The sequence below is a fragment of the Mizuhopecten yessoensis genome, unplaced genomic scaffold (genome assembly GCF_002113885.1).
Source record: "Mizuhopecten yessoensis strain PY_sf001 unplaced genomic scaffold, ASM211388v2 scaffold9561, whole genome shotgun sequence".
In the NCBI taxonomy this organism is placed as follows: Eukaryota; Metazoa; Mollusca; class Bivalvia; order Pectinida; family Pectinidae; genus Mizuhopecten; species Mizuhopecten yessoensis.
Genome location: NW_018408109.1, coordinates 765207 through 790613, shown reverse-complemented (window position 1 = coordinate 790613; position 25407 = coordinate 765207). Strand labels below are relative to the sequence as shown.

The 25407-nt window shown below is 35.8% G+C and overlaps 1 protein-coding gene across 1 annotated transcript in view; it reads left to right on the top strand.

Annotated features, from left to right (window-relative positions):
• The window catches only part of LOC110458370, a 49451-nt gene that overhangs the window by 15298 nt on the left and 8746 nt on the right, over positions 1-25407 (top strand). The window contains exons 13-36 of the mRNA XM_021510038.1: positions 2142-2255; positions 2899-3012; positions 3799-3912; positions 4394-4513; positions 4840-4953; positions 8153-8272; positions 8879-8998; positions 9536-9649; positions 9849-9962; positions 10329-10442; positions 10935-11051; positions 12415-12528; positions 13049-13162; positions 14570-14683; positions 15957-16067; positions 17078-17193; positions 18211-18287; positions 18834-19110; positions 19719-19789; positions 20519-20819; positions 21205-21275; positions 21583-21770; positions 22471-22583; positions 23946-24013. Of these exons, the coding sequence (XP_021365713.1) occupies positions 2142-2255; positions 2899-3012; positions 3799-3912; positions 4394-4513; positions 4840-4953; positions 8153-8272; positions 8879-8998; positions 9536-9649; positions 9849-9962; positions 10329-10442; positions 10935-11051; positions 12415-12528; positions 13049-13162; positions 14570-14683; positions 15957-16067; positions 17078-17193; positions 18211-18287; positions 18834-19110; positions 19719-19789; positions 20519-20819; positions 21205-21275; positions 21583-21770; positions 22471-22583; positions 23946-24013 (3010 nt within the window). The remainder of the gene's footprint in view (positions 1-2141; positions 2256-2898; positions 3013-3798; positions 3913-4393; positions 4514-4839; positions 4954-8152; positions 8273-8878; positions 8999-9535; positions 9650-9848; positions 9963-10328; positions 10443-10934; positions 11052-12414; positions 12529-13048; positions 13163-14569; positions 14684-15956; positions 16068-17077; positions 17194-18210; positions 18288-18833; positions 19111-19718; positions 19790-20518; positions 20820-21204; positions 21276-21582; positions 21771-22470; positions 22584-23945; positions 24014-25407) is intronic.

The following is a 25407-nucleotide window of genomic DNA, read 5'->3' as shown; positions in this document are numbered from 1 at the left end:
ATTTATAGGCTAACAGTAAGTAATCAGTTTAGGTGGATAGTTAGTATTATTTATAGGCTTACAGTAAGTAATCAGTATAGGCGGATAGTTAGTATTATTTATAGGTTAAAAGTAAGTAATCAGTTTAGACGGATAGGTAGTATTATGTATAGGCTAAAAGTAAGTAATCAGTATAGGCAGATAGTAAGTATTTTTTATAGGCTACAGTAAATAATCAGTATAGGTGGATAGTAAGTATTATTTATAGGCTAAAAGTAAGTAATCAGTTTAGGCAGATAGTAAGTATTATTTATAGGCTAAAAGTAAGTAATCAGTTTCGGCGGATAGTAAGAATTATTTATAGGCTAACAGTAAGTAATCAGTTTAGGCGGATAGTTAGTATTATTTATAGGCTAAAAGTAAGTAATCAGTATAGGCAGATAGTTAGTATTATTTATAGGCTAACATTAAGTAATCTGTATAGGTGGATAGTTAGTATTATTTAACGATTAATAGTAATCTATCAGTTTTGGCAGATAGTAAGAATTTGAATTCGTTCCTTTTTATCCTGTAGAAAATGTCTACGTTAGCTCAAAAAATCTTATAGAGTCTGTTCAGTTAAAGGCAGCAAGATTAATTACAGGACTTCGGAGAGGGACATCACATGATATATAATATCAGGAGTTAGGATGGGAAACATTTAATAGCAGAAGGAAAATACGTAAGCTATCATTAATGTATAAAAGTATGAATAATGAAACACCTTTTTACTTGAAGGAAATAATTGAACCCTTCTATCATGGTGATAATCTTAATAGTTATCCTTCAAGAACATATAGACTATTTGACCCACCATTATGTCGTACTGTAAATTTTTTGTTCCCTTCTATGTTTAATGAATTCAATAAAAGATAAGGTTTTTAAGTCAAAATCATTATGTTCAATCTGAAACAACCAATATTTTCAAATATTCTGGAAATCGCAATATAAACATTATTCTTTGTCAGCTAAGAAATGGTGCAAGTAACCTAGATTACGACCTTTATAAAGACCATTTATTGAATCTCCGCGTTGTGAATGCGACCAAAGCTATGACACTATGAGTGTAATAGGTATAATAACCTTCGCCACGCTCTACAGCAGAATCTTAATCATGATGTACATACTCACCTTAGTATAAATGTCCTGGTACATGGCTGTGGTAATTGTAATGACACACAAAACAAAAATATTCTCAAAGATATATCAGACTTTATAGTGTAATCACAAAGATTTCCTAATATTGTGCTTTTTGTCCTTACCATGAATTGAAATTAAATTGGTTAAATTTGTCATGTTATGTACATGTATTCTTTTGCCTCTTGGCAGATATCATTATGAAATACCTTAATTAGCCAAATTTAACTTAAATTAATTTAATTTAATTTAAACATATATCTTTCCTTCTGGTGCTGCTGCTATGATATAGCTGAAGTACACACGAATGATATATATCTTATAAGATTTTTTTGATTTTTTTTCATTTTAATGATAAAGGTCATCAATAACATAGTATACATGCATATGTACTTTCCCCTGGGCACCACAGATTGGGTATAACAGTACTAGCTACACGACGTAACTCCTGCTTTAAAAAAATGTACAAACAGTCATAATGTGTCCTAGAGTTGGTGTGACCCTACCAGTAAACTAAATATCTATCTGCTAGAATTGGCTTTTGAACTTCGTTAGTGGATGGCCAATGTGTGACATATGGACTTTGTATGGCCTGTATCTTTTTGGGAGACAGAGCTAATCAGGTGAAAGATGGGCGGAGCTAGTATTCGAATATAACTGAATATAGCACTAAAAATTCTTTGATATATTCCTTTGCATAAGAAGTACTGTTTATAGTTTATGACATGTGCCATTTCAGACTTAAGGTCAACTCTTTATAAGTAAAAAAAAAAAAACCCAGAGAAATACTACGATATATCAAATGTCTATAAATAAAATAAAATCTATATATGGTTTTTTTAAATTAATTGGAAAAATGAGATACATGTTAATCTTAAACGTCAGTGTTCATGATTGGGTTAAAGACTGCTTAACTTGTTATATATAAAAAATATTATGTATGTAATAATAAGGAATTTTACATAAGATATTTTAAAATGTTGTAGGTCTGGGTGAATGTGACAGCAGTCCATGCAGAAACAATGGAACGTGTGTGGCCACCCCTGGGGGATATTTCTGTGTATGTCCGACTGGGTGGACTGGAACACAATGCTTAGACGGTAATGTATATATTAGTTAATGCGTATTATAGTATGGTAACTTGTACATTAATTGAAAATATCTCTAGTTATGCATATATCACTAGATAATTTAATGGTTATGCATTTATAAGTAGATTAATAAGTAGAGAACTGTGCAGTTAACAGGTTTATGTAGATGATAATATACTAATGTATATCTATATAAGTAGATAATTGTAGAGTAACAGCTTTCGGTAGATGATAACATAGTAATGTATATGTATATCTATGTAAGTAGATAAGTGTATGGTGATATTTATAAGTAAATAATAGCATGATAATGTATATATTCCTTAGTAATTGTATGGTATGGTATATATAAGAAGACAATTGTGCAGATTGTTTTTTTGTGACAAACTATTTACAAATAGACCGAATAGATAACGGCGCATTAATGGAGTATGCCCCCACCTTTTAAGCAGTGCCTCACCCTTACCTACCCCACCCCACACTACGACCCCTCCCCAGCTCCACGATTGCAATGCCAATCAGTTTATGTTTATTGTTGTTTTGATTACAAATCCGTTTGACAAATATTACAAAAATGAAAATAGTACCGGTAAAATGGGAGATAACTCCACACAAACTTAGTATTATCTTATGTTGTGTCAATACACCGTAGACATTGACGAGTGTACGGGGGTAAGCTGCACTAACGGCGGCAGCTGTGTGAACACGGACGGATCATTTCACTGTCAGTGTACCAGTGGATGGACTGGGCTTCTCTGTTCCACACGTAAGTACTGTAATCATAACAATTTTGTTGGTAATCTTAATTTCGCGTTAGTCTTTGCATTTATTTTTCAATGTAGCATAACTTTCTTCTGTGCAAAGCCGCAAAATGTGAGAAAATTAACACAAACCTACTATAAAGAAATGCCAGCGACACAATTTAGGTGTCTACATATAGTTAATGAAAGTATTAACTTAGGTCCGGAGTACAGCGGTACCCGGGGAAAACAAACATGGTCGAGCAGAAGATCCCATACTTTTTTTAACTCCGAGTGCGCTATCCACTGCGCAACCCGACTTCCCAAAGAACAATAAAGTTGAAATGTATTATTACCATACATACCTTTTGTTCTAAGTTCATTCCAACAGAACTATCTTGCCACGCACTTTGTGCATTTGAAAGCATTTCTAAAAATACACAAAAACTCCAGGGACCTATGCGAAGCAAATACTACACTTAATCAACATTGAATCAGGAATAATCAATGCACAGCATCAAAACGAAATATGGTTGCCTCGATAAGGGAAGTAACTCTTAGCCAGAAAACAACAACTTCTTTTTTATTGTTTCGTCGTTTATTCAAATGGGAGAATACTCTAAATGAAAAATAATGTTAATTACAACTGGTGTATTGGAACGTACCTCTAAATAAGGAGGTGTAAATGCGCTATCTTACGAGTTTGCTAATTACGTGTGAAAGATTTGTATCTATAACCTTCACATATCTGCGAAATACTCAACATATCCATATGCATTTAAACCGTCTCTGATACTGCGCCTATAATACAGGTATCGACGAGTGCACTAATAGCCCATGCGCTAACGGAGGCATGTGTTTCAATGGACCAAACACATATTTCTGCACGTGTTCTGCAGGGTGGACCGGTTTCAACTGTGATGTTGGTATGTAAACATTGTATTTAATGTGTATGTATTCCCTAAAGAATAAATTATTTAGTTTTATTTAAAGTTCATGTATTGTTTTCCTGGAATGCAAGAGTCCGCAAATAACATCATTATTTTTAAGATACCAAAACTTAAAAGATATTTGCTTGTCAATACGTGAACATTTCATTTGACGATCTGTGGTATATTTTGTCCAGGTATGTTTATGCTTTATTATGTGTTGTCCTTGTGTGTTGATGTTGTGGTATATTTTGTCGTTGTGTATTGACGCTGTAGCATATTTTGTCCCTTTGTACTGACGATGTTGTATATGTTGTCTTGGTAATTTCGACGCTTTGGTATATTTTGTCCTGGTATTTGAGAATGTAAAATATTTTGTCCCTTGGTGTTGAAGATATGGTATAGTTTGTTCTTGCGTACTGATGGTGTGGTATATTTTGTGCGCAGACTTTTGAATGTTTTCTACATTTCCATACAGATATTAACGAATGTGATGTACAGATTGAGCCATGCTACAATGGCGCCTCTTGTCATAACGTTGACGGATCCTACACATGTGAATGTACAGTTGGCTGGAAAGGAACATACTGTGAAATAAGTAGGTTATTATCTAAAGCAAAGACATGGATATACTTTATTTTTGATGAAGTGGGGGGATGGGAGGTGGGAGAGGGAGAAATATAGAATATTTCCTTATTTAACGATGAATGCCATATATATTTCACGAATTTTACAAAATATTATAATTTTCTGTACAAGTTTAATATATATCGTATTCAACCATTATGTTACTGCACCAAAAGAGGTAATTTATCAATTAAATTATTTAAACGTAAATATCATGGATGCCATCATACACGTTAAAAGATGCGTTGCCATCCGTACATAAAACAGATTACTCATGATAATACCATATATTTGCAGATGTCAACGAATGCCAAACAGGAGTTTGTGACCACGCGGCCTCGTGCGTGGACAGTGCAGGGTCCTACACGTGTATTTGTACGTCGGGTTGGACTGGACAGAACTGCTCGGATGGTAACTAATGTATATTCAAGACTTATATTGACAAAGTTTCACTACATTCAGTTTTATTTTTGTGTTCATGAAATAAAATTCGAAAACAGAAGGTCAAATAAGAATTCGGGAAATGTATGAAATGTCCTGTAAAAAGTAACCACGAAACATAGAAAACAAGTTTTAATTGTAAAAGGGAACCATTACAGAAATCCCCAAAAGTGCAATGAAGCATTGGAAAGAATACTTATTCAGAACAAAACTAAGACATAGTGAGTGGCCGTTGGCATCACCTTGGCGTACACCAGTAGATGTGTCAAACAATAATGGGCCACGGCGGCCATGTTTGACGACCGATCGGGAAATTAAATGCAATACGTACATCTACATATGCCTACCAATGCTCAAGCGAGTGATTTCTTAGAAAAAAACCTCGAGAAACCATTTGGGGGATGAAAAAAATATAATTAGAAGACCCAAGAACAACAAAATATAATGATAGTGATAAGAAACGCAACGAAATCGATAAGTTCTCCAGTAAATAAAAGTTTCAGTCCGGATCTAAATATAAACTCTTTGCTTTCCTGTATTTTGCTGTATTAATAGGCCCCATCAATGATTTGATTAATTTCGCGACATGTACTGGGGAATGGCCATGCATGAATAAATAAGAGCGTAGCTCTTGGGCGCCAAAGCTCTTTAATGGTAACACATGCGTGCGTAAACAGAGTTGCTTCCCCTTGCTACACATTGCACTTATTCTTTTTCGTTCGGAAGTTGCCGTCCAGTGCGGAAACCGGAAGTGTATCCTTGAAGCAAAGACTAATATGTTTCAACACAAACATGAACATTTACATATACTGACATGCATGAAACATCGTTCAGAAGTTATTATACTTTGCCGTCACAAACATGTCATACATACTCCATCGCCATTCTTCAGTAATTTCCGTATGGATGATAAATAACTTCAAATCATAGCAAATCTTGGAATTGATGTCCGTTGCATTTACTCCTTTTCGGTGCTTAAGGACTTGTGTTGCTTTTGTTTTTTGCTACAGGTACAAAAGTAAATATTTGTTTTGTCATCAACCAGGTTCTGTTAATATTTCTACCGGGATATATCTTCATTTTTTATTCATGTGTCACCACTCATAAAAGAAACAATTAATAATGCATTTATGTCGACATCAACAATGATTTTTCCAGACCACCAACCCGAGCTCAACGCCCTTTTTCAGCGACGTATTACTTTTTCATACAGCGTTCCGATTTATTACAGTTACAGACAGAAACTGTTTAATTTTATTTGGCATCCTTACCTGTCAAACCTCGGTGACTGTCACACAATTTGAAATTTAACCCGGTGTTTATGGGTGGAACAGTAATTGAGACTACATATCGATATTACGACAATCTCAGTTACATCAAAGTATTCCAATGTTCTCATTTTTATTCTAATTTTTAACTAATATCTTTATACATTTAATTAGATTTATCGTAAAATACGAAATATGAGTTGTTTTCTACAGCAATTACCTGACAGTTTTTTCACAGCTTATCTCAATCATTCTTTTTGTGCCCTGGCGGAAACACGCGGATGAATAATGCTTAATGTGGGAGGAAACCGGAGTGTCCGGAGGAAACCCGCGTGGTCGGGCAGGTGACCGGGATCGAATCCGACCATCTTGGTGAAGACGAGCGCCCTATACACTGCGCCACCCGACCTACCATATACGTTACGCACAAGAACAAATATCGACTTTAGCTTTAACTGAAAGAAAATTGCGTCATTGCTGCAAACAATATACTGTGAATACATTTTTACCAATCATTTATGATACAAAAGGTCTACAATCGGGAGATCGGGACCAGTTCGCCAACCCCTGATCTTTTTGTTTTTGAGCTACTATTTACATATTTAAATATCTAGCAGTTAAGTAGGCTGGACATTCACACGAAAACATGGCGAGGAAAACACTAATGTAAAATTACTTAACAGGAAAGTGTTACTTTTGAGAGAGTAGAAAGAAAATGATGATCTCGCCTCTTTCTAGTTAGGCGAACTTTCTGTAAACGGAATTGCTACTTTTTTTTACGGTCGAACGTGTAACACACTGACAGTTTCAAATGATATACATAACAGCTAAGCCAAGCACTTACTATCATATTGCTGTACTATAAGAATTTATTGAAATATTAGTTTTGGTCCGGGCTGGTTCGGCCCCTGCAACACATAGACAGTCGTAAAATTGACGGGAAAATCTGACGTTGCATGCTTTATAACGTCATAACTAAGATGATGCCCCACGGCCAACCGATCTTAAACAAGAAAAGTTAAATAATTCTTCAAAAACGGACGTGCTGCCATACTTCCCAGGGCGGACTTTGATAAAAATGGGCCGAACTTGCCCCGGTTTCCCGCAAGTGTTATGTCTGTCTTAAAGTCTCATTAGAGCTTGTGTTTTATTGCTATTACTCGACTTGCCGACTTTGAATAAAGTTTGTCTAATCTCATTCTGAAAGCTATATTTTCTCATTCTGAATCAGTAAATATCGGAATTCAACAAAAGCAACGCTCGTTTTAGGCTTTGTCTTTTCATATTAACATAATAACCAAGAAATGCAGCTAAGCTGCTGGATTCTTTTAGAAGCTGTTGACTCTCGAATCTTCTACAAAATCACGCGACGCAAATATTGCTATAACAGAAAAGTGCGGGAATTTGTAGCGTATTATTTGACGCCAGTAAAATGTCTAAACAAAAATGATATCAATGGTGTAGTTATGTAAATACCATAATATATGCTGCAAAAGTTTAACATAACAGCCACTTATTTTGCCGTCGCTCCATCTGAACTTGAAACTAAACATCTTTGCAGTGAAGAGAAAGTATCGTTCTGATTGGACAATACTAAGATATATTCACCTGTGAAGATATTACATTTCGTACGTCTTGACTGCAGTGAAGACAAAATATTTTATCAAACGAAGAATTCATAATATTTCACAGGTAAATGTAATAAATACGGATATCGTGGGGTTTACTATTATATTTTTTTGTAGATAGCATGCGGCCTCAAATTCCGAGAAGGCTTTCAAACATGGAAAAGCACTATAGGTGGACAAAGTGTTAGCTTAGGGGTTTAAAAAAACTCAAAAGTTTACATTGTTTTACAAGGAAAAAACCATATTCAATTATTTTCAACATGTTTCTTTCAGATATCAACGAATGCAGCCTCGGTATGACGATGTGTCTGTTTGGAGGCACGTGCGTGAATCAAGATGGCGGCTACAAGTGTGTATGTCCTCCGGGGCGTACTGGACTTGTGTGCAGCGAGGGTAAGAACATTACCTTTGTCTTTGATTTCATCATGTAAACTAGTCGGAAGAGATACGATGAATTCATGATTTCTTCCCTATAATTTTGGAGTTAACATTTCTCGCATTTATGAAAGTAGTCATATTTTGTTATGACAAATAAAAGGCACTTGTTAGTCCCCTACCGGTGAAACCGGGGGACTATATGTTTTGTCTGCGTCCGTCCGTTCTTCAGTTGTCCGTCCATTACCTTTTGTTAAGGATTTGGTTAAAGTTTTGTAATGGCTTACCGTTTGCTTAATAATGTTGTTAGGATGTTGATTCTTTGCAAAGAGGTTTTGGACTTACGTATCTTGATTCATAAATACCCACAGACTGCTTGTTTCAAATACATTTGTGTTCTTCTCTTACCAATGCAGTTTTATTCTTGCATTTTCTCTCTCTATTATGATTCTTATTTCTTATGATTCAGTTTGATTGGTTTAATTCAACTGCTTTTTACCAAAAAAAACCCATTAAATCTGAATTATTGCATTTAATAGCTCTAATATAATTAAAATATGCCAAAATGTTAATATCATTTACAAAATTAACTGCCAGTGCTACACGTACATTATTATTTCATAGATGAGGACGAGTGTGCTTTGGGTATAGATAACTGTATGTCCGGAAGCACGTGCATAAACAACAAAGGTTCCTACACGTGCCGCTGTCCTCCTGGAATCACAGGACAGTTCTGTACAGAGGGTAGGTATCCAAACTAGCCACACTTGTGTGGAAGGTCGTGCAAACATCGCAGCAATTATATCAGACTCTTTCATGACCAGGAGTGTAGGATATAAAATTCCACCTGAGGGGTTTTCAAATAGGGTAAAACCCGAGGCTTGTGGAGGGTTTGGCACCAATTTGAAAATCCCGAGTGTAAAATTTTCCTATTCTGCGCCTCTGGGCAAGTAAATGTATCTTTCTCTCATTCCAATCACCAGCATCTTATCTGCAGAAAGTGAAGTATTCATCAAAAAATTGTCTGGTTTCATACAGGTCTTGACTTGGGGACGTAAAGAGCTAGCTCCATTACCACGATAGGTTCAGTCCGAGTTTGTTCCTTTACTGAATCTATGGGAATGTTTTTTAGAAATTGGATGAGTTTTACTTGTTTTGTTGTCAAAGTGAAACTTACGGTATGCAAGCTTCTAGCAAAATTAAAGGATGTATTTTTATTTCTAGAAATAATGTTATTTGTTTATGATCCGTAATTAAAATAGTAGATTTATACATTGACAGATATTGACGAGTGCCTCCAGTTCCCTTGCCAAAACGACGGCACATGCAATGACATCCTGGGATCTTACACGTGCACGTGCTCGGCCGCATGGACAGGCCATGATTGTGATCAAGGTAGCTTTTAAATGAAATTATCTCATATGCTTATACCATTCAAAATCTTTCCAATAATACAGGAATATCATGGAAAATACGTTTAATACAATGGTTGACCTTCGAATTAAATTCAGTATCATTTTGATATAATAGTTTGATTTGCCAATACGATCTCTTTGTACAGAAATGTATTTCTGGTCCTTTAAATGTTTTTCAGTGATCAACGAGTGTAGTTCTGGTCCTTGCAAAAACGGGGCAACTTGTGTGACCGAACCGGGGACCTACCGGTGTGTGTGCGAGACAGGATGGATGGGAACTAACTGTGATATAGGTTAATGTCAAACATAATTGATTTGATGAATTGAAGACTTATTGCTTTCCTGTCAATACACCTATTCGTTTGAAAACAAAACCCACATGTACGGGATGTTCGAAAATATATATGCCTATTTTGAATGCTTATGACTTTAAATTGAATTTAAGTAAGATGAAGGTGCAGATATGTTTATTCAAGTCTACTTTTTGTCAAACTTATAACAAATTTTCAAGTGTTATTCGCAAATATTTATTATTTTGCAGACATTAACACAGTCTTCAGTTTATGTCCTTTTTTGAAGTTCCTGAATACAGCAGCACAAAAAAAATAATTTGAGTTTACATTTGTATATGTCAAATTAAAAATTTCAATATATTTAAGATACTAATGAGTGCAGTACTTCCCCTTGTCTGAACGGTGGTACTTGTACTAACCAAGACGGTTCCTATGACTGCACATGTCTACCGCAGAATTCTGGGCGTCATTGTGAGGAAAGTAAGTGTCGTGGTTAATTTGTATTATGATCTGTTAGCATAACACACACAATATTTACTCGAAATCAAAACAAATGTTAATACTTGAAATACACAAAATTTACTTGAACATAAAATAAGATAAATAAATAAAGATATATTATGATAATAGCAATATATGTTTCACTGATGTTTACCATTCTTGTATTGCAAATACAAATGAGTAAACCGGATCATATAGGTTCCGAATGATGCTACAATCTCTTCAATCCTTTGGTTATATATTGCGAGCTTTTCACTGGGCGATGATTGAGGATACGATAATCAAGCTTACAGACAAATCCATTGAAATACATGTACTAGAGAAATAATGGTTTAGGTGAAGAGGATTTGATTAAAAACATATTTACTGTTGGTATTAAGAATGTGTTTGTTGTATAACTATGCATGTTGCTACAGGTATCTTTTGATATATTTCAACACTTTATTTGTCTGACGATTGCTTTCATTGCAGCCATATATGCCTGTATTTCGAATCCATGTGCGAATGAAGCCACGTGCCTCGATGCTTCCTCTGGTGATTTCACGTGCATTTGTAATCCTGGATGGTCCGGTGCTACGTGTAACCAAAGTAAGACCCACATTCTGAATATCTCTTCGGGACATTTAGTGTCTCCTAAGTATGTCCGTCACGGCGCGTCGCACTTCATTTTTATGACTCTATTTTATTTCTTAACGGATTTTTATCAAAGTATGCAGATATGTCAAGCATGTCAACACCAGGGATGAGTTCCTACCAAAGTCAATACCAAAGTCACTGTAGCGATTTTCGTTTAACCACATGGCCAGTTAGATATTAATGTCTTACCGTATTTGTCTCGCCGCCACGAAGTACCGGAAGCGAGACTAAGGTGTTTCTTTTCCGGCGACGGCGGCGGCGGCGTCAACATTAAGTTTTTGCGTTTAACTTAGTTTCTCTGAAAATTTAAGTGCTAGACCGACCAAACTTGGACCATAGATGCATCTTAGGTAGTATATCTCACCCATGCATCAACTGCTGGATGCGGCCTACCTGTCATGGTTCATTGACATCAACATAAAGTTTTTGCATTTAACTTAGTTTCTCTGATATGTGCTTTGTTGGTCAAAGCGGGGCACATGCGAGACATATAAATCCGAATGGCTTGTCTAGTTTAATATCGCAAAAGCTATGAATCTATCTTATTCTTTACCATTGCAGTTCCTGTTCAAACGAATTCGATAATATTGTGTGACAAAGCGATGGACACTCTTGTTTTACCTTCATAAACTACTTATTATTCCTAGAGTAAACTAATGCAAATTTGCGGCTGTTTGAATGTTCTCGGAAGAGGAACACACTGATAGGTTCAAAACTGTCACAAAGTTAACCATGAAAGCAATGTGGGATCCATGTCTTTACGTTGCTGCTACTTCGTAACTTTGCAAACGTATGCGTTACATCGAGTTGATTTCTTACGAATGAAAGCAGCGGAATGATATTTACGTAGCAAATAATTACATTTTGGAAAATAGGCTAGTTTTTCAATTGTTTGATTCGGCGCTCTGCAGACGTTTTATTCGTTCGGTCATTCGTACTTCAATCAATCTTATTTTTGAAGCATCTTTATAAATTTGTAATGATATTTTTTGTCATCATAAAATACGTATACTTGTTTCAAGTGCCTATGTCTACCTATAGATCAACTCTTGTTGTACATCTTTTGTACAAAAAGTCATAACTACTTTGCTCACATTATATTCACATACAGTATATTGGATATTAACGAGTCTCCCATCTTTTTAACAGTTTGATTTTCTTTCTTTGGACGGAAAACATGTTAGCGGCCTATGGCAGTTCATGATGTTCTAGCATATACTTTTAGTCATCTTTTCTCCTTTTGATGTGATTTCATGTCGACTCGAAATATTTTTATGTTTGCTGTATGACATGTTTTATCTTACTTTCATTTAAGATGACGATGAATGTTTGACATCACCCTGTCAAAATGGAGCCGACTGCATGGACACTCCGGGTTCCTTCTATTGCCAATGTCCAACTGGATTTACCGGACAGTTCTGTGGAGAAGGTAATATCCTACAAACTACTGAATATAGGTTTTACGAACACGAAACGTATTTGTATATTTTGTTGTATATGCCTTTTTATCGTAATTTTATTATTTTACTTTCGGCGATATGAGGATTGAATCTAAAAAGTAAATATAATTGAAAAAAAAGAAGAAAATGAAATTAATATGATTGTTATAATAATATTAAGACCAGTATTCTTTCAGCTGAATATTGGTTTAATGTTAAGATCGGTATTATTTTAGCTTTGTTTAATATGAATATTGGTTTAATGTTAAGACCAGTATTCTTTCAGCTTTGTTTAATATGAATATTGGTTTAAAGTTAAGATCGGTATTATTTCAGCTTTGTTTAATATGAATATTGGTTTAATGTTAAGATCGGAATTATTTTAGTTTTGTTTGGTCGAAACATTCTTCTGATCCTAACAAAGACAAAATCGTGAACGTGTGTCTTTGATATAGAAACTTCTTCGGTAAACCACTTAAGTACGTGTCACACGTATGTTTTACACTGTAGACATCAAGGAGTGCGCTGCCGACCCCTGCTTTAACGGAGGAGTGTGTGTGGATACCCCTGGGTCATTCTACTGTGACTGTCCCCCTGGGTGGCAGGGTGATTTGTGCTCGTCAGGTAAGATGTTACCGTGAATAACCTAATATTTGTGAATAATAATTTATCATATGATCATTTAAATGACTTATTTGCAAAGATTTATATTTGCGAAAATATCATTTACAAATGTATTGATGCTTAAACAATAAACCCCTGCATCCCATGCCTCAACTGTCGCTGTTAATTCGATATTCACGGGAGCTCCGAATATTACGATTTCCTTGACAGATGTAAAATGCTGACGAATAGACTGATAAAACAAGCTATACATAGATGCAGTTGATAAAGATTAAGAAAGAAAATGGTTCTGACTTCGCGAACCTGACATACAATTTTATTTTATTTTTCTACAAGTTTGATGGTCGCAATCACGATCTCATTGAAACAAAATGTCGTTTTTAGACTATGTTAAATAGTGTGTTTTTAAGTTTGGTTGTCGCAAATTTGGTTCTTACATTGATAACCTGATATTACTTGATTTAACCTAGAATCCCTTGGCGGCTGACGTCGATGAAGCAGAATATGTTTACACTTTCGAAACAATTGTTTCTTTTTGATTCTCTGTCTCCAACTTTTGGCCCCTAGCATTACCGATGAGACCTAAAGGACGAAACATCTGTATGCTGTAGTGTAATTCCTTTTGACATACTGTAATGTTACCAAAGGTCCAGTCGCCCTTGTGTGATACGTTCATCTCAAGTATCCCTTGCATATCTTTCTTCGCTGATAGATTCGAATAACGGGTTTGTTCTTACTTCGGTAAACCTACTGTAAACGTGGTTATTTACGCTGGGTGAAAATTACGCGATCCGAAGGTCAAAACTATACGTGCGGGGTAATTTACGCGGTCGGGGTAGACCGACGTTTACTCTGCAGAGTTATCTCCCTTACTTTACAAAATGTGTACAGTGTTACGTTTGCGTACCGACTGGCCATTGGACAGATGAAAATAAAGTTGAACTGTATTCATGTGTATGTGTGTGTCTTATACTAGCTGAGGTGAGTGTTATTTAGTCAAAACAAACACGTTTTCTAAATCACAATGATAAAACCATACACTATTCGTAAGTTATCGTAACTCATCGAGCGCAGTTAATGTCGCTTCCATGATGACAGGGGCATTTACCTATGTAGTATGTTGTTCTATAAGTGTAAATAAGAAAAAAGACAGAAATTCTGATTACGATCTTTTCTACTTGGAAAATATTTACGCGAACTTATTATCAAAATGCAATTTAATGTCAGTATTCAGCACAATTCTGCTCGGTATATTGATAAATCTTTTTTATTTAAAGTTACCTACCTTACCGTTTCAAAAGTGCGTTACCGACTTTACTATTTTCTGCACATTCTACGTAAGCTGGTGTACAAATTTAGAATAAAATAATTTATTTCTTATTCATTGTTTTACCACTTTTCCTGTAGATGTGAATGAATGCAACACATTGCCATGTAACAACAACGGGGACTGTATCAACGTACCGGGGTCATACGTCTGTGTGTGCGCCAGCGGCTGGACTGGCCAGGACTGCTCAACCGGTAATACATCAATGCCCCATCCAACTGTATGTCATTGTAGGAGGCGAACAGCATTGCTTACCCCCTTTCCATTTGGAGGTCAAGGGGTTTCCTTTCTGTGACATTTTCTTAAGAAATATCGAACAAACCAAAAGTGATCTGCTGCTCTTGTTGCAACATGAGGACCTTTATCTTTTCATGCCTCCGCTTCGACAAAGTCGGGGGTATATAGTATTCACTTCGTCCGTGTCCGTGCGTCCGTGCGTCCGTCCGTGCTTATTGTGGTTTCCGGAGCATATATCAGCCACTGTTTCATGAATTGGTATCAGATCTTGTACAAAGGTATATCATGGGAAGGTCAGGCGACCTTAGTTTGACCTATGACCTTTACCTACAGTGGTAAACATAGTGGTTTCAGGAGCATATCTCAATGGCTGTTTCATGAATGGGCATTAGCCGTTTTATAAAAGTACATCTTCGGGAGGCGATCTGAAGGACGCTAAATTGAAGTCAGTGTGACCTCAATTTGACCTTTGACCTTGACCCAAAGTACCAAAATAATGGTATCCGGAGCATATCAAAGCTGCTGTTTCATTGATTCGCATCAAACTTTGTTTATAGGTACATCGTTGGAAGGCCATTGTGACTTGACCTCGAGTACTAAAACAATAGCATATATCTGCTACCGTTCATGAATGTGCATCAAGCGTAATATATAAGTACATCATGGGAAGATGGTTGTTTTATTGTTTTACTAATTGCATTATAGATATCCACCCGCAAGTTTTATTTAACGACCCGATATCTATTTTATTGCCTGCATACGTGGTATACCATGTATGAGTAGTGACCCAGTATCTGATATATCTACTCTATACGGTGTTTGGTTTGTATATGTAGTGATTAGATATTTATTTACAATATACTGGGTAAAAGGTATATATATATAACGTGAACTGATATATAATTTATGTACAGTGAAATGGATATGTTTTGAATGTATACTGACCAGATATCTTAAGTATCTTCTGTGTAACTGATGTAATTTGTATAAAGTGACCAGATACATGATATGTTAACTGAATACGGGGTATAACCTTTATATACAGTGACTAGATATCTAAAATATGTATTGTTACTAGGTGACTGTACGTTTTTTGTTGCAATTATCTTGTTTTGTCAACCCGGGAATTCAAAAATAGATATATAGCCTTAATACATTCGGTACTGCAAATAAAACAATCTAAGATTTGTTACGTGCATATCAAAACGAGCATGTTCATTTGTTGTACAGACATTAACGAGTGTGATACCCAGCCGTGTGGTCCCGGAAGCTGTCAGAACATTGACGGGTCATTTACCTGTAATTGTCCAGTGGGAAGAACCGGACCGACCTGTGACCAAGGTAACTTTTTAAATAGTAAACAGCAATGCATAATAAGCAATAATCGATTTTTATAGCGTTACCGAATTTACAAGATCAATATATGTCTCATTTATTTTTTTGACAAAATACATGGTAATTTTCTTCAATATATCTTTTAAAGACAGTTTTCATTTGATAGTGATATATATTGTGTTAGGAATATTTATAACAAATTAATTCTATAAAATTAAAGTTGTACTTATACAAAGAAGCTAGATTGGCCCGAAACAGTGTTGGCATCGATTTAATTTACACGTGTGATCCGTCAACGACGTTCTTTTTAATACATGTGAATCATTTAAACGATATTATATCACGATCACTAGTGAACTAAACGAAAATATGTTATATAATGAGCATTCCATTATTTTACTGATGTAAAACACCCTCGTACAAATGACATCTTATCATGGTCTTTGTTTATCAAATGTTAAGGAACCCTTCCCCCCGGTAGGTGAAACACTAGATGATTCCACTGCAGGGGTTTGTACATAGAGTAGCCTCCCTTTAGATAATGTTTTGATATTGCTGTTGCGCGAGTGGGATGGGCCACTGTTTTGTTATTAGCATATTGTTTTTTCTAGCTCATATGAGCTTATGCCGTACTGCGGCGTCCGTCGTCCGTCCGTCAACCTTTTCTTTTGAACGACTTCTCCTGAAGAACTGGATGACCTAGGGTCGTGATATTTGGCCAGACGGTACCTGGGATGGAGTGCTATAAAGTTTCCTTATTTAAAGGACATTGACCTACTTTCAAGGTCATTGGGGTCAGATATGTTAAAAACTTCAAACAAGGATATCCTTTTTTTCTGGAGTCATGATACTTTGGTTTGTTATGTAGACCAACAGTGTGTATCTTTTTCTTAATTACAGTAATGAGGTCAAATGTCAACTTTAAGTACTAGATATGCTTAGATTCATTTGTTGGCAGTGAAACAGGGATCCTATAAATACGATTTTGATTTTGTATACCGTTAATTATTTTGTAGTGTTGCGGACGACATTTGTATTTTACTTGTCGGTATTGAACAGGACTTTTACCACAGACCTGTCAAACAATTCATCACAAGAATTTATATCGCTCTCCACGTCATTCTGCAACGAGGTAGGCCATAAAGATACCAAATTTATAAAATGATAAATTTTGGTATAGGTATTATCGTATTAACGGAAACAGAAAGTCACTGTTTAATCATTTTCTCAGTCACATGATAGATTAATAGAATCTTACAAGGGTGTGGTCCACGGACCGTACCCATGTTTGATTCTGTATCTCCCGTACTCGAAATAAAAATGCCAGTGTCACTACTCCGTGACCTTCATATGCTTGCATTCCTTGACGCGCATGGATACAATTATATTAATTATATAGGTGTGATGAACCCTGAACATGAAAATAGAAATCCATTTAAAGCACAACGTTAACAATATTTGTATTCAATACTCCAACAACTGTTATGTATCAGTTGATATATCTTATAATAAGTAAAAAAATCATGAAATTTTAACAGTCAAAACAACGGAGCTATTTCAAACGCCGACGTCATTTGACGGCAATAATTCCATTCCGTCAATAGCACAGCGCGTGTAGGGGAAGACAAATTGATCTTTTCACGGGTCTATTCCTGTCTTTCACGGACAAGTATGGGAGAAATGAATGCCATATCACTCGTCAACCTGTGTGTATACTGTTACTGTCAGTTGTACAGCTACGGTATCTTTGCGTCTTTGGAACTTGCAAATTTTCTAACATACCTGAAATTTACAGTTCAAACTCGTATAGCATACATTTCTGTTACTGTGTTACACTGTGTTATATACCAGCGCATTCAAGCTCCGAAAAGTTTTATAAAACAACTTTAATCATTTCATGTACAATATATATTCACAAACAAATTCTTGACATTTTTTTTCTATAACATTATATCGAAAGTACAGAATATTACAGAAACGCACTAATATCCTATTCAAGCTTTTGATGTGGTGTCCATAGATAAGAAGAGTGTCCAAAGCCTAGTAGCATCCTGCATTCCTTTTATTCGTTAACTTAACTTTCATGATAATTTTGATATTGAATTTATAAAAGATATTGCAATTAATTATACATTTCTTTTTCAATCAGGTGAAAACCATACTCGAGAGTAGTCAGCATCAGCAGCAATTTGCACATTTTTATGGCTGTAACGTTGCTAACTTCAGGTAAATTAAATTTTGAACAATACAGATTTACTGTACTGTTAATAGAGTTCAGTAGTAAGTTAATGTTAAAACAGTGTTAAATAGTTGTCATTTAATTATGTAACAATGATACAATTTATCAGTTAATTATATAACAATGTTAACATGTCATTTAATATCGAAACAATGCTCATTTTTTTATCATATAATGATGAGTGTGAGTATTAATACCCTTACGATTACACAATTCCCAGGAAAAAATGTTCAGTATTTTCATACATCATATTGAAATGAATTATATATTATCTGATGTTGGGAATATTACAAGTAGTCTGTATGTATATCATGAATTTGCTTCATTGAACAACTTCTAAATATATTAGTAACATATAAAGAAAATCCAAATATTCAGACATCACAGAAAATGTATAGTATTTGTTAAAAATTGAAAGTCACTGGGGAAAAAAAGAAGGGATTGATTTCGAAATTACTCAATCCAAAATGATTATAAATTTCATTTTGTAATCGATTTTGGAATTTCATATTTCTTTTACTTTTTCTTTAAAGGGACAACCCTTTCATCATGAATGTTGAGCTTACCTTCAACGGTAATGAGACTATTTCAACACTTAAAGCTGCTCGTGTCCAATTACTCAACAAAAAACCAGCGCTATACTCGGGCAGATTCGGAGTGACCTTAGGTGATGTGGTGGTGGAGGTCCAGAACTATAACGCCACCAGGAAAACTTGGAACGCCCATCTGGTAAACCTGATGTTTACCCCTGACCTCTTGAATCCAGCATCAGTCAGCTACAGAACGGTTGACAACAGCCTAAGTTCGGATGTAAGTAGTTCTAGTTTACATTGGGTTTATACGAGTCAACTTTGCGTATTCTATTGAGAGCATTGGTTAGTGAACAGGTGTTTTGGTACTCAGTCGTTTCGGTAGATACGGGCCGTGGTGGCCAAGTGCTAAAGGCGTCTTTTGGTGTCCCGGTTTCTGCTAAATATAAATATAATGATTCTGCAGCATTTGTTGTGTTTAAAACAACTACCGAAAAATCCATGTTAAAGGTACCGAAACTACTGGGTACCGAAACGACTAGAACTTATTGCTTGCACGTATGTAACTTTATGTCACATACACTCTTTCTTAAAATTCTAATCGATCGATTTACTTTTCAAATATATATATATTTGGGAAAAAGATAGAATACGGGCGCAATATCATACAACACGGGGATATTATGATTATAACGCAACTACTTTTCAGTTGAATTCGTTTCTATAAAAAAAACCACTCAATTTCCAAATGAAAAGTTTCTTGTGTGTTTTCGGAAATATTCCATTCAGTATATAACCTTCACATGTGGGCCTTTTTGAAAGGTAACTTCATCAAGATGCATACTTTTACGATTCTGCAAATGATTTTGAGTTTTGGTTTTGTTACAGGTAGGCTATCTGATGCGGAGTGCTTCGCCATTTGAACAGAACTACGTTGGATGTATCGTAGAAAATATTCAGTAAGTCGTACTGTTTGATAGGTTATTAATATCTTCAAGTGTGAACATTTGTTCTCAGATGCGATATTTATTTACACTTCATGCAATATGTCTCTCTCTTTTTGATTTATGCATGAAGAATTTAAATTATCACAAATAATCACAAATCGTAATTGACACGTGTATATTTTACTGTTTTGCAATATTACTTCTTGGACATTTGACATAGGTCGCAAAAACTGACACAAATAAATTGCAAGTTGTCAATTTCAAACGTGGGAGGGGAATTAAAATAATCTTCCCACCAAAGTGCAGGCATGACAGCGTAATCTCAACCCGAGGGGTGGTGTTGTTGATTGTATACCTCGAGGTATGCTCGAAGCCGAAAGTCGGACATTAAAGAATCTGATCCTGATGGGTATTGTTTTTGGTTTACCGCAGAGTAATAATATTTTAGAACATTGGTTGTCGGCATTCCTTTTACGATACTTCTTGAACTGTTTAAATGTTTCTTTCAGTTGAGCCTAATAGTTTTCATGTTTCATATTGACACTGAATGATATCGCTTTGTGGGGTGTTGTTTTCGCCATATTCGACCTGAAAAGTACGCAAATGTGATGTATAACTGATAGAGAGTTTATTAGAAGCTGAATTATTTACAGTGGTTGTGATATATGTAACCCTCACAATAAACGCCGCGAAAATTTGAATTTTGTATGCAAAGCTAATACATGTCTTCCTTTCGCCTAGAAATGCTACAAGTATAACCAACTCGTCAATGGCTACTCTGGCGATATACATGGATAGTGCATTCAATATGGCAAACCTGCAAGACGGTATATCAGACTTCCTGTCCAACAAGCGCCCCCTGGTGAGGTACGGTGACTACATGGGACATAATCTAGGAGAATATATTGTATACTTCTCTGATTATACGGGCTATGTTGACGTTCCTCTCACGCTAGAAATCCTCGACCACATGTGGTTAACAGACCTTGCCGATCCACAGACTCAAGCTTACAAACAACTGGCTACACCACTGTGTAAAGCGGTAAGCTTGTATTTTAAAATATGTAATGTTTAGCTATTCACTTAAATTTTGGGTATATCTAAGTTCTGGTTTTGCAAAGGTAAGGGATTTAGCACAGTTCAGGTCTGTAACATTTCTTTTTAACGTTTTCAAGAAATTGTTGAATTTTCAAACATCCGAGTTTGATTTCCTACTGTTTTAAACCAAACAATATTTTCGAAATATAAGAAGAGGTAATTTGTGTCTCGGATCCACACAACAGCATCGTCCTATGCAATTGCTGCGTTCTTTCGTTTTTGACATCAGCACCATTAGATACTCGAGATATGTTTGGATTCTTAAGCATTCATATTATTTAGGATACTACACTTGCATACAATACATAAGAGGTGTATTTCCATTTTAGGTTGCAAATTTGATATCAGCTAACAGTACTTTGTCTGCCGACTTTCAAAAGTGCATGGACGTCCGATTTAGGTAATTATTGATAATATATAGTATAAGGACCTGTTCTGTGTTCATCAGCAGCGATGTCATTAAAGATATTAGACAGCTGTTTATGTAAGGTATTCATCTAGCACATGTAGATAAGTTGCACTAATGCATGGCGAAACATCCTTCAGCTATATCAATTGATTGCTATATGTATATTGCTATTGTCTACCAGACCATCATTTTTCACCATTAATCTTTCCCTGAGTGGACTGTAAAGTATAATGTCTAATTTACTATGCAAATTTTGACTTTACAAATAATGTTTTGACGATCGTTTTTAACTTTACAGTGAGGTGCCACTAGTTGTGAACCTAACACTGAGGTTTGATTCGGCCAACATGACTTATGACGTCAAGAGTTTGGATTTCTACACGTATATCAAGGACGCCACTCCACAGCAGATCTACTTTAACTACTACAGTCACACCTTGGGACCGTTACTCGTATTTCATCCATCATGGGGAATGATTGCCTACGGTATGAACAACTGAAATAAAGATAGTAAACTTCTGGTTATTGTCGCAGCTTCATCAACATGGCATATGTTACAGAAATACTGGTCGGTATTTAGTTTTGGATTAGATATGGTAGCAATACAGTAGCCTTTTTAAAAGTAGTTGCTTGATCCGGGAGGACGCGGTAGCCGAGTGGTTAAGGCGTCTGACCGTCGAAGACCACTAGCCCTCCACCACTGGGTCGCGGGTTTGAGACCTACGTGGGCAGTTACTGGCCGCTGGTCGGTAGTTTTTCTCAGGGTGTTCCGGGTTTTTTTGCCACCATCAAAGCCTGAACCTTCTAAAAAGACCATATCTGTTATAGGACGTAAAGCAGAAACAAACCTTGCTTGATCCAGAACAAAGGAAAAGTCCAATCTGGAAATTGTATTACATTGTATTTGTAGTCGTAAAAGAAGTTTAGGGATTTCTAACATTAAAATCATTATAGAAATATTAGCCTTAACGAAATATCACACAAGTTGAGACATTTCGTTGAGACCAACCTCTTCATAAAAATATCAACTGATACAGTAACTGTAGTTTATGACGTTTGTAAATAAAACAAAGAGCCAATGTAAAAAGCGTTTCAATACTTCTAGATGGTCCGTTGTCACCCTGAGTTCCGACGAGTCTGTTATCATACATTATTGATGTTGAGGTTATCTTTTTACTTTTGTCAGATGCTGTCCTGTTTGATACTGAATTTGAATTTTATGACCTAAAATATATCCCGGATCACAGTGACCCAAATTCTACTGTGTTTAAGGATTTCCAGCTTCTGTTCTGTAAAGACGTAAGTATTAAAAAAGGTGTATCTACAGCGAGTTCACGTCATTACCAACCCAAGGATGCAATCAAGTTATAGTACATTATTAACATTGAAACCATTGTTTTTTGTTTAACATATTTCAAAAGAAGCATTCCATGAAAATGTGTAGATTTATTCAATCATTTGAGTTTAGACTGTATACGTTTAACATTTATTTATACATGTCATTGGTATACGCGCAGTGCGAGTTAAGACCATATACGTTATAAGTAACAGACGTAGTGTGGAACAAGGTAAACGGTACCAACAATATTGAAATATATTATAACAACTGTCACTATTGTTAGATATTTGTTGAAGTCGTGTTTATAAGAAGTGTTCAATCAAAATCACATGTCACCATGCGTTTTATAGAATTATAGTTGCTAAAATTGTTAGAAAAAAAATCGGAACCTTCACATTGTACACTACCAATGTTGCCATCCACACTACCAATGTTGCCATCCACACTACCAATGTTGCCATCCACACTACCAATGTTGCCATCCACACTACCAATGTTGCCACCCACACTACCAATGTTGCCACCCACACTACCAATGTTGTCATCCACACTACCTATGTTGCCATCCACACTACCAATGTTGCCATCCACACTACCAATGTTGTCATCCACGCTACCAATGTTCCCATCCACGCTACCAATGTTGCCACCCACACTACCAATGTTGCCATCCACACTACCTATGTTGCCATCCACACTACCAATGTTGCCATCCACACTACCAATGTTGTCATCCACGCTACCAATGTTGCCATCCACACTACCAATGTTGCCACCCACACTACTAATGTTGCCATCCACACTACCAATGTTGTCATCCACACTACCAATGTTGCCATCCACGCTACCAATGTTGCCATCCACGCTACAAATGTTGCCATCCACACTACCAATGTTGCCATCCACACTACCAATGATGCCATCCACACTACCAATGATGCCACCCACACTACCAATGATGCCATCCACACTACCAATGATGCCACCCACACTACCAATGATGCCATCCACACTACCAATGTTGTCATCCACACTACCAATGATGCCATCCACACTACCAATGCTGCCATCCACACTACCAATGTTGCCATCCACACTACCAATGTTGCCATCCATGTAGTATATATAAACGCATTGCATGAGAATAAATGTCCAGCTTATGGAAAAACAATGGACACTGACAGGGAAAACTCCATCTGATTGCTTCATCTTCACACAAAAGGGAGAATAAGAAAAAAGCAATCTCAGTAGAGCTTTTCTTCGCGACTATAACTGATGCATTGGTGCCGTTTACCTTAAGACAGTTTACGGTTTATTTTCAGATTGACGCATTTATATCAGCTACGGTGTTGAAGGATCGTTACTACGGTTGTTTGGTACACCCTATCGGGTAGGTCACTGTTTGTTGATAGAATTATACTCGGCAAAGGATAATAAATAATATGTAAATTCACCAGTTTTTCTCGAAATTTATGACAAATAAATGAAATGAAAAAACCTGAAAGAATAACAAAATAGCAAGTTGAATACTACAGGCAATTGAAACCTCAAACTAATTTATTTTTTACTAAGGATTTGTTTGTGCATACAATTTGGAGCATACATCTGCGTTGTACAATGTATATATAGAAAGAGAAAAAATAAGATCTAACGCTTCATAGTCGGTCATTAGATATTATGTTTTCAATACTTGCCTACTTCACATGAACATTTAATCTTTTTTATTATATATGTATATGTTGCAGCGAAATTAATAACACGTTGTTGAATACAACAATTTCGAGCTGATTTATTCCATTCAATTCAGTTGTATTGCAATCATAATTTTTTAAATGGTATATAATGTAACTTTGTAACTTGCACAAAATTTGAAATAACTGTTACACTAATATATCATTACAGTTACATAAAACAAGATCTTTATCCCTTTGCACATGTGTTCAACATATCTAAGAGGATTGTTTTTTATTCTTAACTACTACAAAATATTCTTTTAAAAGACTATTAGTCGCCCTCACATGCTTTTTCTTTTAGCTAAGGATCCCTGTCCCACAGCCCCGTGGTTTTTCGTATTACAGAAAATTCCCTTTAACTTCATGTCGCCTGGTACTGTAGCACAGTTGTGCCAGGACACTTCCGTCGACCAGGTGTCTTAGCCGGATTGAGCGATCGTACAATAATTTGAAGTCAAGGGATTGAATCGCGGTCTAGCATCGCTATTGGTTTTACACTGAGGGCGTTGCTGTTGATTTTATTCTGTTTATTTCATCTTTATTATTTGTTTTCATACAAGTCCCGCAAGGTATAATGTTTCTTTTCAGAAATGACTTTTCAAAGTTTTAATTTTCATTAGTTTTAATAATTTTCATTAAGAGGAAGGGATTCTTCACTTGTAAAAGAGCAGGTCATTTAGGACCATTTTAGCCCTATATTATCTTGCTTGATGCTTATTCCACATTTTCATAGACATAGGAAATTATCAAAAATTGCGTTTTCCAGTAAATACTCTGATATCTCGTTAGCAGCATCTAGAGAATACCTAATTGTCAACAGTAATCATTTCATGAACGTTGATGTAAAAGTAAAACGTTACTTAACGTGTAGCAATGAAATAAAGTAAATAAATAAAATATACATTTGATATAGCGCCCTATCTACCTAACATAAGCCACTCTAAAGCGCTTTGCAGTACATAGATATACAAGTTATACCATTAGCATATATTAATCAATACAATTTTGAGGAAATCGCAGGAGCTGCCTTATCAGGCGTTAACTACTAGTC